Raw genomic sequence first — 13,188 nt, 5'->3', positions numbered from 1 at the left:
ATCGATGCATCAATGCATTTTTACACCTCTAATGGGAACACTACAGCAGCAAAGCAGCAGGGAAGCTTCTCCAAATCGTGATGGATCTATTGGAGACTAAATAAGAACAGGCTCTCCATGCCAGTGCTGTTATTATTAGATATGTGTGAGAGAATAAAACCTGTAGCTTCCGCAGAGAGATGGAGAATGGTAAAGCGCAGTACAGTAGTGACCTGCTCTATGTAGGTGACCCATAAAGAATGAACAGAGTGTGTAGGAAAGGAATTGGGACAAAGGCAGTACACACACACACACACACACACACAAAAACCCTATACATATACTTACAACCATATGCACTCTCTTTCTCACAGAGGTCAACCAAAGGTCATTTATGCACTCAGGGCTGTTTCTTGCTATAATCTGTATAAACAGTCACTTAGGACCAAGATGGAAGTGTCCCTACATCTATTTAGACAAATCTTGAATTAATTTTACTTAATTTTATTTAATAATTTATTTAATTAAACTCCTTACCCAAAAGTATTAAAGAAATGGCGTACCCAATTCCCCTCTCATCTCAAATGTAGTCATTCAGTCAACCATATTTGGTCTCCATATTTTGCTTCTTTAGTACAACTTTGAGCTATAAGGCTAACATTGCTAACAAACAACAGCACTTAATGGTCACCCAAAACTTTTCTAGAAATACATGCCCAAAACATCTCTCAATCCACTCAAACTGCGTCCAGGTGTTCATTAAGGTTGCGCAGAGTGAACATGGGATACAGTATGACTTACTGTGAATTATAAAAATGAACTGAACTTCACCATGTAGCTGAACACTGCAATCAGATCTGTTAGCCGAATTCTGACGCTCTGTCCAATATGACCGACCTTCCCATGCACACACATCACACAGGCACACTGTAAAAAGTGCCTCGTCAGATCTAAAAAAAATTACTTCATGTGGTAACAAGTAAATCAACTAGTTTTGTTCGACTTAAACACTTTGATTGAATGATTCTTTCAATCAATGTAGTTTTTTAAGTTGAATAAAATTGCTTGTTACCACATGACTTAATTATTTTAGGTAGATCTGATGAGCCACTTTTTATAGTGCATGTAGACCCGAGACAACATTCAAGAATATTATTTCTGTTATAAACATATATTTACAGTTCAATCATTTAAAGTTAAGCCTTATTTATAAACAGAAACATTAAAAATTTTAAACGTCACTGGAAGTGTCCTAAATCACATCGAAAGCCTGTGTGATGTTAATAAGGCAGTTTGAGTGGATTGAGAGAAGTTATGGGGATGTACTTACAGATATGTTTTGGGTGACTACTGAGAGTTTTTGTTAGCAACGTTAACCTCGTATCTCCAGTGCTAAAAAATGGACAGCTTTTCTGCATACAAAATAATATGACTGAGGAGGGTGGCCTTCAAGTAGGATGTGCCTATGGCCCCCAAACATTCAGAAACAGCCTGAATACACCTTCATGTTGTCGCTAATTGCTAAAAAAAACCCTTGAGCACAATGAGAAATTGCTGCATAGATCTCTAGCACACTTTCTATCCAAACATGTCAGTTATTCACCTCAGGTTGCTATATTTGTTTAACATTGTTAAATAAGTACTACACTTGGACTATTTTGTTGTAGCTAATCGAAATATTGCAAACAACAAATTTTTTACTAGGCTAACATTAGCCTGATTACACAGCATCTAATAAGTATGACATCACACATACCAACTATATATCATTTCAAATCAATAATGCACTCTAAATTTGGGTATTTTGACAAAAACATGCAGCTGTAGGCTACAAATTCCCAATAGGTTGAACGGGCTGTTGTATGAAGCTTGTCCAACTTAGTGGTCAGAGCTTGAATATCAGGAGTGTGTGCACACAACGGTGCATGTTCTGCTATCATGAAGATGAGATATATACACTACACACACACACACCCACACACACAGGCCTGTGAGGATTAATTACGCTTGACCTGAGCTCTTCACTATCTTTCCTCCTGTGTATTTTACAGTATTTCTCTCTACCTCTCTCTCTCTCACACACACACACACACACACACACACACACACACACACACACACACACACACGTACACATACTGTCTTTCTCTCAATGGGCCATCTGACCTCAGTAGCCCCTCTGGGAGTCTATTAACACAACCCACACAAACTAGCAGAAGGAAATCTACACCAACCAACCACCACTCATGCAACTCTAGACTGCTTTAGCAATGTCAGGCTAACCCATCATCCACTTGGGCAAAGTTAGAAAAGTTTCTAGGCCTTAGTTTGTTTGTTCACTAAAGCCAAGGCCGGCACACTCACCGCAGCCAACCACCGTGGACCTGTGTGTGCAAATTCAGAAAAACTGAAGCAGCCTCCTGCATCCACTGCCCACTGCCTTTAGTGGTCCTTTTGCTAAAGAACTAATAGGTCTACTGGGTGATGATGAGATTCTAATGCACTGGTCAAACCTGTGGGCCACAAAACCATACATGAAATAAAAATAAAACTGTCCAACAAGACTGTAATGCAATAGTTTAGTAAAAAATGATGTAGTCAATAAGGGTATATTAACCCAATAACTTGCTCTCCAAACACAAAAGACACCTCCACTGACTAGTGATGTGATGCGGGGGGAGGTGAGGCCATCTTACCCACCCAAAGAGCGAGGCCAATTGTGCAATCTTGGACTCCCGGCCACGGATGGCTGCAGCATCACAAATGGAATATTAACATGACATTTTACTCTCCTGAGACAATTCGCTGTTTTTCTGAGCGCTGGCCTTCTGAGTGAGTGAATCCAGCATGCCTGATCAAAAGCTGTTTTAATGCAATGAATGTAGGACGAAGAATAAAGTGTAACCTGTTACTGTAGGGATACATGACACCTACACAGACTTGTCTTGACAGCTGACATAAGCCTACATAAATGTTTATAAATGCTTATTACAACAAGCGTCATCTGTCATAAACGCTACTCTAGCTAACTTTGATCAAAATTGGCTAATGTAACGTTCATAACGAATGACGCCTATTGGAATATGTATATATAAACATTTATGTAGGGTTCTGTCAGTTAATATGACAAGCTTATGTATGTATTATGTCATGTAGCCTTATGGACCGTGCCCTACAGTAAAGTGTTACCAAATAAAGTATAGGTGAAAACATCTGTACAGTAATTCAGGGTAAAATCTGTGGGGAGGCAGGCTGTGAGTACCCAACCATGAAATCTGAACCTGACCTGAACCTGACATGTTTTTGGGAAATGACCCCCCCATGTTGAGTTCAAGCTGATCTCCTACACATTCCAGGCTCTACTGACAGGTATAAGATTCCATTTCATTAGCTACATTTGCTTCATAGCTCTAATGCAAAAGTAAAGAAGCAAACGTCAGATACAAAACATGCCTTGGATGACGTGTGTGGTTGGTAAGGATGTTGCACTGCCATGTCGTGTCCATCAGCTCACACTGAGAAATGCACTGGCATGGCCGGACCACTGAGAGACCCGCTGCTCTAATTGAATATCACACCTGTTCCTGGCAGGTGCACAGAACGGCCAGCAGGGGGCAGCGTGCTGCACAGCACTCAGCACCTTCAGCACGCGCAATGGGTAATCGTGCATGTATGCATGTGTATGTGGAGCATGTGCATATGTTTGAGTGTGTGTGCATGAGTATGCATGAGTGTATGCGAGCTTGAGGGGAAAAAAGCGACAGAGGAAAGAACAGCAGAGAGTGCGTGTATGTTATTGTGTTAGTGTGCGCTTGAGAGCAAGCGAGAGAGAGAGCTGGAGAAAGAGCAGTGTTGCTGTGCGTGTTTGTGTGTGCGTGTGTGAGGAAGGAAGGAGGGAATGAAAACGGAGAAAGGTCGAAGGTTATTCCTGTGAAATGAGAATTAGGATTTGCGTTAATCTCCCAGATTACGTCCTGGAGGTTAAAGACATGGCAGCAAAGTTGCTATGGCAATTCTAACACAGATATGAACATACATACAGAAATAAACACACACACACTCCCATATCCCTCAGACACACACATACATGCAGGGACAGACACATACAGGCAGACACACACCAACACAAACACATACAAGCGCTCACTGTAAAGAATAGAATCCATACTGCTGGTTTTGAATCAGTACTGTATTAGTGTTGAATAAAATAAGGGATAATAGCCAGCGAGAACACTATAACACTGTAAATGAGTCCAGTTCCTTCTCAGGATACGTTCACATTACAGGCCTCATTGCTCAATTCCGATTTTTTTTTTTCAGATTCGATCTGGCGGTGGGGGTGGGCAATGCGATAGTGTTTAGTGGAGTTATGGAATAAGTGAAATTTGGAGGGAGGACCTTGCCTTTAACCCCTCCTCCTTCCAATCTAACCTAGAAATTCCCATCTCCCATGACTATGTTTTTGCAGTCCTCACCACTATCCCATCGCCTCCTTGTTCCTCAGTCCTAGGGGGGTCCGGCCTTCTAGCTCCAAGCATAAGCCACCCAGAACTCCATTCCATAAGGCATGGTGCGAACTTGCAAATCCTTATCGTGATAAATTACATCACAATACAATTTTCAGAGCAAACCATAGATATTGGCAGTACCTAAACGGCCCATATGCACAGAGTCCTGCTGTGATGTCCCATATAAATATAAATAATGCGTGACAATGACTTATTAACACATGGGAACAAGATTCTAATGCATAGCCATGACTTAGTAAGGTGTGGGAACTACATCATGCCTAACTAAGTCATGGCCACACCTTTGGATCTTGTTACCGTGCCTTACTAAGTCATATTTTTTGAATGTGGTACTTGTTTTTTCTGTTCCTACTTACCAAATCACAGAAAACCTGAATGTTGCTCAATGTATATCATTTATCGTGAAAATCGCTCACCACATCTGTCAGGTCACATTCGTCTGTAACTACTGTGAATATGACTACTACCTGAAACAACCCACATGCACACGTCCTCAGTAACGAAAAACATTAATTTAACGAGAAGCCTCCACAGTGATGATATTTTGCTCCTAACAGCTCTCAGCTGTTCATTTTTAGAGTGAGAAAACAGCAATAAAGGTCAGATGATTTGCTTTAGCAGCCATTACTGCTGTCCACTGAGTTTTCAAAACTTCTGCATAATTGACTTGTTAAGATGTAAACAAAATCATTCAGAGTGATTTGTTGTTCTAGAGAAACGTCCAGAGCCAGAAATGTTCACAGTGGTGGTGATAGGAACCAAATGTCTGAAGTGTTTAACACCTCTAATAGCTCCCCCAAGTGTCAGTTATTAAAGACACTGTTTGAGTTTGCATGAGGCACTGTTTTATGACTGTTCTGAGATAAACCTTTGGCCTAAAATATATTCTTAAAACTTATTTGTGGCATAGAGGTACATACAGGATGTTGTAAGGCAAAATATTCCAAAAGATTCCTTAAAAAAAGTGTTTTTTTTTCCAGATTAACTGCTGTGCTACTATTATCAACATTACATATAAAAACTCTGAAGATCTACAGGTTCACTGATTGTTTTGGACAGTAAATAAATAAACTCACATCTCAGTGATCTAAATATGCAGGAATTTTGAAACATTGGTAACATTTCCTTTTATTTAGCAAACATTAACTGGTCACTAAACTACATGTTCCCTCTAAATCCATGTCATGGCATGACTGCCCATTATCCCCTTTCTTTGCTCCACCTGATAAAGAAAATAGTGAGGCGACTAATAGGAACACAGCCTTACACTAAATGACGGTGCAGTGGAAAAAAAACTCTCAAATTCTAGTCTGGCCATTGACGCATGGCCACAACTCAGATATGCATCCGATCTTGAACCACAAATAAACGTGTTTCAGATCTGATCTAAAAAGATCAGGTTTGTGGTTCCACACAGATCTAAAAATTCAGATCTGGGTCACAATAAGGCAAAAAATCGGATTTGTGTCACTTCAACTTGGTAATGTGAAAGTAGCCTGCGTGGCTTTGAGCCATACTTAATGAGCAGACAGGCTGCATTACAGGACGCTACACATCATTTATATAGCTGAGACAGCAAAGCAGCTGGACTTCTAAAGGCCCCCCTCTCTCCCCAGGGTCTCACTTTTCTAATGACTGTCCAGAAAGGTCTATCTGTATCTGAGTCGCTCTCATTGAAATTCATGACCACCTGTGTTAGCCTGAATTTTTTAGCTTCAACAATACACATACAAACACACACACACACACACACACACACACACACAGATGCAAAACAACCTGTGTCTCTGTCACAAGACAGTGTGTGCATGAGTGGGGAATCACTCCTAATGAGGATTTACTTCCACTGTAGAGAGATATGTGTGTGTATGTATTTGTGTTTGTATTTATTTGCCTTTTTCTTGCTTTCTCTAACAATGACAGGTCCTGAGCACAAAAGACAGAAAAGCACATCCCCAAAATCCATAATCTGTCGATTAATCAATCCTTGAATCAACATGTGTTAATGAGCGAAGGCTGTGGGCAACACAAGTCCTCGATTGTTAATCAAATCAGCAGACAGAGGGAATAATTAGCAGCAGAGTGAAAGGCAAGAGAAACAGGAGGAAGGAGGGTTGGGGAGAGGTTGTGTGATTGTGGGTAAAAACTGTCTGAAGTGGAAGGAATAAAAAGGGTTACAGAACCACAGTGGAGGGCAAAACAAATGGCAGAATCAAGCAACGTGGAGTTACAGCTGTTCAAGTGTAATGATACACTCGTATAGATGTATATGGGTTAAAATGTGACATATATACATTTATTAAATGGGGTGAAAATGGGCCAAGACTGAGGTCCAGACTGGTGCAGTGGTGATAGGGTGGCGTCTGGTGATCTGAACTAGCTGTTATGCCTGATTTAGGTTCAGTTTAGATCTATGTAGACTCTGTTTAAATTTAGGTCTAGGTCAGGCCTTATCAAGTCATAATTTGAGCTTAATTTACACCCAATTCACATCTATTTTGTTCCCAACTTAGACTCAGTTTAGGCCCACACTAGGTCCAGGGTCAAGCCTTATAAGTCCTAGTTTAACCTTAATTTAGACCCAATTTAGGTCCAGGTCAGGCCTTTTTAAATCCCCATCTAGACCCAATTTACACATATTTTGCTCCAGTTTACCAACAGTTTAGGCCCAATTTAGTTCCAAGTCAGGCCCTTTTCAGACTTATTTTAGGGTCAAGTTAGACCAAATTTAGACCTATTGTGATCCCTATTTAGATGCAGATTAGACCCAGTTAAGTCAAATTTTAGCCCAGTTTTGGCCACAACAGTTACAAGCTTTGGAATCTAGCAGCATTGGTAGTAGGCCTTCTGACTGCCTGAACTGCAAGCTGATTGGTGCTGCAAAGGAAGGCCATGGGACTACAGATGACGACATAATTATACAGTCACCAACTGCAATGCAGGCCTCTCCTTTGGGCCCTTACATACATATATGCACACACATACCACAAAACACTCATGGACACAGACACAGGTGAGAGGTAGCCAAGCTGGACAGAAAAAGAAGCGATTGAAAAAAAGAGCAATGGCAGTGACAGATGGGGCATTGGAGAGGAGAAGTAGGAAGAACATAAGAAAAGGAGAAACAGTCTAAAAATCTCAAGACATGAGAAAGATTGAAGAGATATTGACCAATATGGGGAAAGGGGAAGGGCTAAAAGAGAAGAGGGAGCGTCATGGTTGGCTTTTGAAAAGAGAGAGAGTGAGAAAGAGAGAGGAAGAGAGAGACAGTAAAAGAGAGGGGGTACACTGAGGCACCTAAAAATGGAAGAAAATGCTGGTGGGTGGAGGGCAGACTGGATCATTCCAAACCATTACTCTAATCTGACAGGTCTTACATAACAACAGACAATTTAAGGACAGTCCTGAAGGAAGGAGAGCAAAAATAAATAAATAAATAAAAACAACAACAATAAAACAAAACAAAATACAAACAAAAAAAAAACACAAGAGGAAGAGTGGTCGAAAAGGGGCAGGGTAGCAAAGTGCTGGGTGATATAGTGATTTATCAACAGTAATACCAATAGCGATATTGTTGTCACACAACAGTTGATTTTTAGTTTTATCTGTGCTCATAGATACTTAACACTGAGTGTGTTTACATGCACTTAATAATCGAATAACTGCAGAAGATCAGATTTTGTTAGTAATCTGATCAATGCGTTTACATGCACTTGAGTAATCAGATAATGAGGAATGAGTCAGACAGGATTTCTGCTTTGCAAGAAGCCAAAAACGTGCAGAAGAAGAAACCCAAACTACCTGCCAAGGCTTTTTTTGAAAAACAAAAAAAAACAAAAAACATTGCATCACTTTACCTGAAAAAAACATCTATCATCTAGAATTTGAAAATGCTGAAATCCTTCATTTCATTGAGAATGTATTTGGTTTGAGCGTAGCTCCAAAAGTTTTTTGCTGCCATATTGCGGCATCGCCGCTTGCTTATTTTTATATCCGAAAGAAATCTGAGTAAGACTTTACATGCACTGAGAAATCCAATTACTGAGCTAAACTCCAGTTCCCTTTATCAGATTTCTTAATCAGATTTACAGATCGGAGTATGGTGTTTACATGACCATTTAAATAATCAGAAAATTTGAAAAACTACAGAAATCTGATTATGATCCCATTATTGAGTCCATGTAAATGTACTCACTGTTTAAAAATTAAGTATGTAATAAATAGTAAGTGTTGTTTTATTAAATGTCCTGTTGCACAGCTTCCCAGTCCCTGTGCTGGCAGCACTTATACATTGTTATGTTTTCCATATTTTATAGGTCTGCCGCAGTACACAAGGAGCTGGTTAATTATTTAGGAGTTGAATTTTGTGTGCTAGTTGAAACTATCCTTTCACTAAATTTGGTTGTACTGTAAATCCATAAGTCATTTTTTTTCTATGATAAGGGCCTTTAAAAAACAGAAACCAGAAGAAAACAGCCCAATCAAAACAAGCTGTGTTTAAGACATAATTTAACATAGTGTATTCGCACTCATAGGGCATGAACTGTGAAATGAAATATCATCTGATACATTTAGAAAAAGTGAGCTTGATCAGTATCGCCCAGCACGAGGCAGAGGTAGAGCAGCAGGTATGGTGTAGAGGAGTCGCTTAGATCTGGAGAGTCTGATTGGAAATGAACTGCAAACAATAGAGGGATGAATAAATGATAGTGAATGAGGCTGGACTAAACGCAGCACAGATGGGGAAGGTGTGTGTGTGTGTCAGGAAAAGATATGAAGTGTGACTCAACGCTGCATCACTATAAGGAGAAATGACCTCTCATCTAATGGAATACAGCACGGAATCCCATCACACAGCGTAAAGTGGCCTGTGTGGAGGAATGAGGGTGTGTGTGTGTAAGTAAGTGTGTAAGTGTGTGTGTGTGTGTGTGTGGACTGGAGTCGCTTTTATGAGTTTAGGTTGATTCTTAACCCTTTGAATCAAGGAGAGCCTGTCATGAGTGAGAGTGTGTTTGTGTTTGCCTGTGTGTGTGTTCGTATGCACGTGTGTGTGTAGGTTAGAGTGTGTTTTGCATCATCTGAAGCGAGGAGAAAAATCTAGAAGGATCTCAGAGTGTCAGTTATAACAGAGACAGAAGAGAGAGAGAGAGAGAGAGAGAGTGAGAGAGAGAGAGAGAGGATATAAAAAACAAGAAAAAGGAAAACATAAGAAATAAAACAAAAAATGAAGAAGAGAAAAAGGTGAGTAAAAACTAAGTTAAGAAAAAAGAGGGAAGCAAGAAAGAAAGAATAATCAAAGAGACAGAATAAATTAATTATACAAAATAAAAAGAAACAGAAAGTAGCCAAGAGAAAAATAACAAACTAAGCCAAAGAAAGAAAGCCAGAAAGAAAGAAAGCCAGAAAGAAAGAAAGAAAGAAAGAAAGGAAGGAAAGAAGGACGGGGAAGGGAAACAAACATCAGATATGACCACTACACAGGGTGCTGGGTTAGGAGAGGGGGATGAGAGGAAGAGGAGGAGGAGAAGGGAGGAGGAAGAGGAGAGGGATCTGTGGTTTTTATGTTCATTGTGGTCTTTACCTTTTTGATCCACTTCTATTCAAGCATCGGAAAAAGGAGAGAGAGAAAGAGAGAAAGACAGAGAGAGAGAGAGAGAGAGAGAGAGAGAGAAAATAGAGAGAAAGAGAGATAAAGAGAGAGTGAAGAGAATGAAAGAAAAAACAGGTGCAGGAAAAAAGAGAAAATTGAGATTCAGTAACAGGCTGTCCGTTTGGCTCTTGTTTAAGTCATGTTATTCAGTGTGAGGTGGCTGTTGGCTCTTTAGAGAGAGGATGACTCAGGTGAGAAATGAAGAGGGAGAAATGGCCTCAAACGCTTTCACCTCCCTTTCAGTAGCCCCCCATCCTGCGCCTTCACTCTGCCCTCCACACAGACACCACCACACACACACACGTCCCCCGACCATTCACACTCCTCTCCCTCTCTCTTTTCCTCTTCAAACCTCCCTCCCTTCCTCCCTCCCGCCATCCCGCCCTTCATCCTCCCATCCGCTCCATTATCTCTAGGCCCTGTAAAGGAGAGAAGAAGTGTAAAAAGAATTGTCAAAGTGAGAGCCAGGACTCCTCAGCAGCTGTAGGAGAAGAGAGAGAGAGAGAGAGAGAGAGAGAGAGAGAGAGAGAGATTAGACAGATATACAATCGAAACAGGGTGTAAAGAATGGAGGATGAGAGACGGAAGGGATGATCTGTCTTTGAGCCTATATGTAACTTTACAAGAGAAGGAAAAATCATACTTTACTTTCAATGTACGTGAACGGAACCAGACATTTTAAGTAATTCTGGGCCATTTCTTTTGGTCCATTCATCATAAAGTTTGCACACAATGTAAAGGCCAACAGGCATTTTGAAAATGATTTTAAAAACTAAAAAATGATAAACGTGAAGATATATAAACCATCTCTCTCTCTCTCTGAATGAATGAACAGGCTTGGACCCCCAACACTTCACCCTTGATTGCCAGCTTTGTCTTTATTCAAGTTGAAGGAGAGAGAGAGTGACAGAGAGAGAGAGCAACAGGTGAAGGAGAAACAACTAAAATTAGAGAGAGCAGGAAAAAGATGCATGAGAGCGAGAGAGTAAGTAGAAAAAGGCTGACAGTGAGAGAGTAAGAGGAGCCGAGAGAGAGAAAAGAGAGAAAGACTGAAAGAGAGACTGAGTGAGATTGAGAGGAGAACAAGAAAGAGAGAGAGAGAGAAAGAAGGATGGAGAGAGGGAGAGAAAGAGGGGGTGAGTCAACGTTTGACTGGAGTCCCTGCCATTCACACATGCACATTTACTCATATAATACTCACACAGAAACTGCACATATTCCTATTCATCATCCAGATATTTAGCTTCTTAGTTTGTTTTGTATGTAGCTTTGTAAAATATTGTGTTGACCAGCTGCAGAGTCTCTTTACAAACATATTGTATGTACAGTCATATGCAAAAAAACACCTCTGGTAAAATAACAATAATAATGATGATGATGACGATGATTATTATTATTATTATCATTGTTATTATTATTTTGTTGATTGTTTGGGGAAATAGGTATGGATTCTCCATATGGAACTAATTTTAATATAGCATTTTTTGTCAATTTTTAGTGCACAATTTCTATTTATTTATTAATACAATATTAAAAAATAATAAAACATAAGATGTAAAATGTGTGATAACTTTTGCCCATGCCACATTTCATGCTTTCTTTTTTCCCCCAATAAGTTAAATTCAGCAAATAAACAGTAATTTTGTATTAAAATCAGTGTTAAAATATTTTTACTTAGAAAATGAGCAAAATATGTCATTTGACCAGGAGTGCACAAACTTTTGCATGTGACCAACTGACCAATAAGTCTTGGACTTTGAAAGCTGACCCTGGATAGCGGACATGTTTTTAGGCAGTGATTTACAGGCTAAGCAGAGAGTTCAGTAGCTCCAGCTGTTTCAGCGTTATTAGCTGGCCTGGTTAACATCATAATCTACAACACATCAAATATGATTTGCATCATATTCAGGCAAAAAGCACTGGAAATGTGCCAATTCAACTCTGTATTGTGAGCGCAGGCACAGAGGGAGTGATAACAGGCAAGAAATCACAACACATGTAACCCCGCGGTTAGCGACTGCGCTAACCTCACTCAACCTCTCTGCTGGCTCACACCTGCCTGCAAGCTCTATTCATAGCAGGTGTGTGTGTGTGTGTGTGCATGAATGTGACGAAACAGCTGAGTGCGTGTGTGTGTCTGTGTGTGTGTGTCTGTGTGTGTGTGAGACAGACAGTGAGCGGGTGAGTGAGTGACAGGCTGTCTCTCCACCAGATTTGACTGTGCATCTGGTTCGTGCATGTGCACATGACAGAAAATGTGAGACAGACAGCGTGAGAGCTTTGGCTCTGCTTGTGGTGTTAGCTGTACTCGCTACAAACTGACATGCATGCACGCGACCGGCGTGAGATGCTCCATGTGTGCCGCGAAGTCACGATGTGTCACTGCGAATGCGTGCAGGATCATTAAAATTTAATTAGTTCAAGAAAACAAGAATAAAAACTGCATGAACAATAAAAGCAACACACACAACAATTATAATAGTAACAAGTGGCAATCTTTAGGGTCCAAGCACTGTTTCACAAGCACGCTGCTATAATTATTTTTATAGTGCCCCCTTTTGATCTGTTTGCACTAGGTGGCATTACACAGTCCAAACAGCAATTTCCTTCATTTGTAGCTGAGGAGTCAGTGGGAGGAGTTTTGTCTCTGACATATGTTGCAAGAGCTATGGGCCAAAATGTTCAACATTGCGCTATAATGCCACCTTTTATGATATTGGTCCCATTTTGCTCACAAGGAAGAACAAATTAACTGTCCACCAAATTTTGTGTCTCTACAATGTACAGTATTGTCTGAATGATTCTTTTTAAAGCAGAATGAGAAAAGGAAGAATCAAAGGAAGAAAAAGAAGAAGAAGCAAAGAAGATGAAAAGTAAGAAAATGCAGAAGAAGAGGCAAATAACTAAAAGAAGAGGAAGGAGCAAAGGAAGAAGATACAAAGAAAAAGACAAAGTACAAGGTGAAGCAAAGCAGATGAAGAAGAAAAGGCAGAAGAAGAAACAAAAAGCAAAAGAAGGATAGACAAAAAG

General features: G+C 40.2%; 1 protein-coding gene across 3 annotated transcripts in view; it reads right to left on the bottom strand.

Moving 5' to 3' along the window:
• The window catches only part of adgrl1a (adhesion G protein-coupled receptor L1a), a 277,619-nt gene that overhangs the window by 67,892 nt on the left and 196,539 nt on the right, over positions 1–13,188 (bottom strand). For 2 of the 3 annotated variants that reach the window (XM_017700538.2, XM_037541153.1), the window contains exon 5: positions 10,090–10,104. The exons of the other annotated variant lie outside the window; for it this stretch is intronic. In XM_017700538.2, coding sequence (XP_017556027.1) covers positions 10,090–10,104 — 15 coding nt within the window. The remainder of the gene's footprint in view (positions 1–10,089; positions 10,105–13,188) is intronic. 3 annotated transcript variants of the gene reach the window in all.

The sequence above is a fragment of the Pygocentrus nattereri genome, chromosome 1 (assembly GCF_015220715.1).
Source record: "Pygocentrus nattereri isolate fPygNat1 chromosome 1, fPygNat1.pri, whole genome shotgun sequence".
NCBI classification, from domain to species: domain Eukaryota; kingdom Metazoa; phylum Chordata; class Actinopteri; order Characiformes; family Serrasalmidae; genus Pygocentrus; species Pygocentrus nattereri.
Note: the sequence above shows the minus strand (reverse complement) of the source record. Positions and strands in the feature narration are given on the sequence as shown.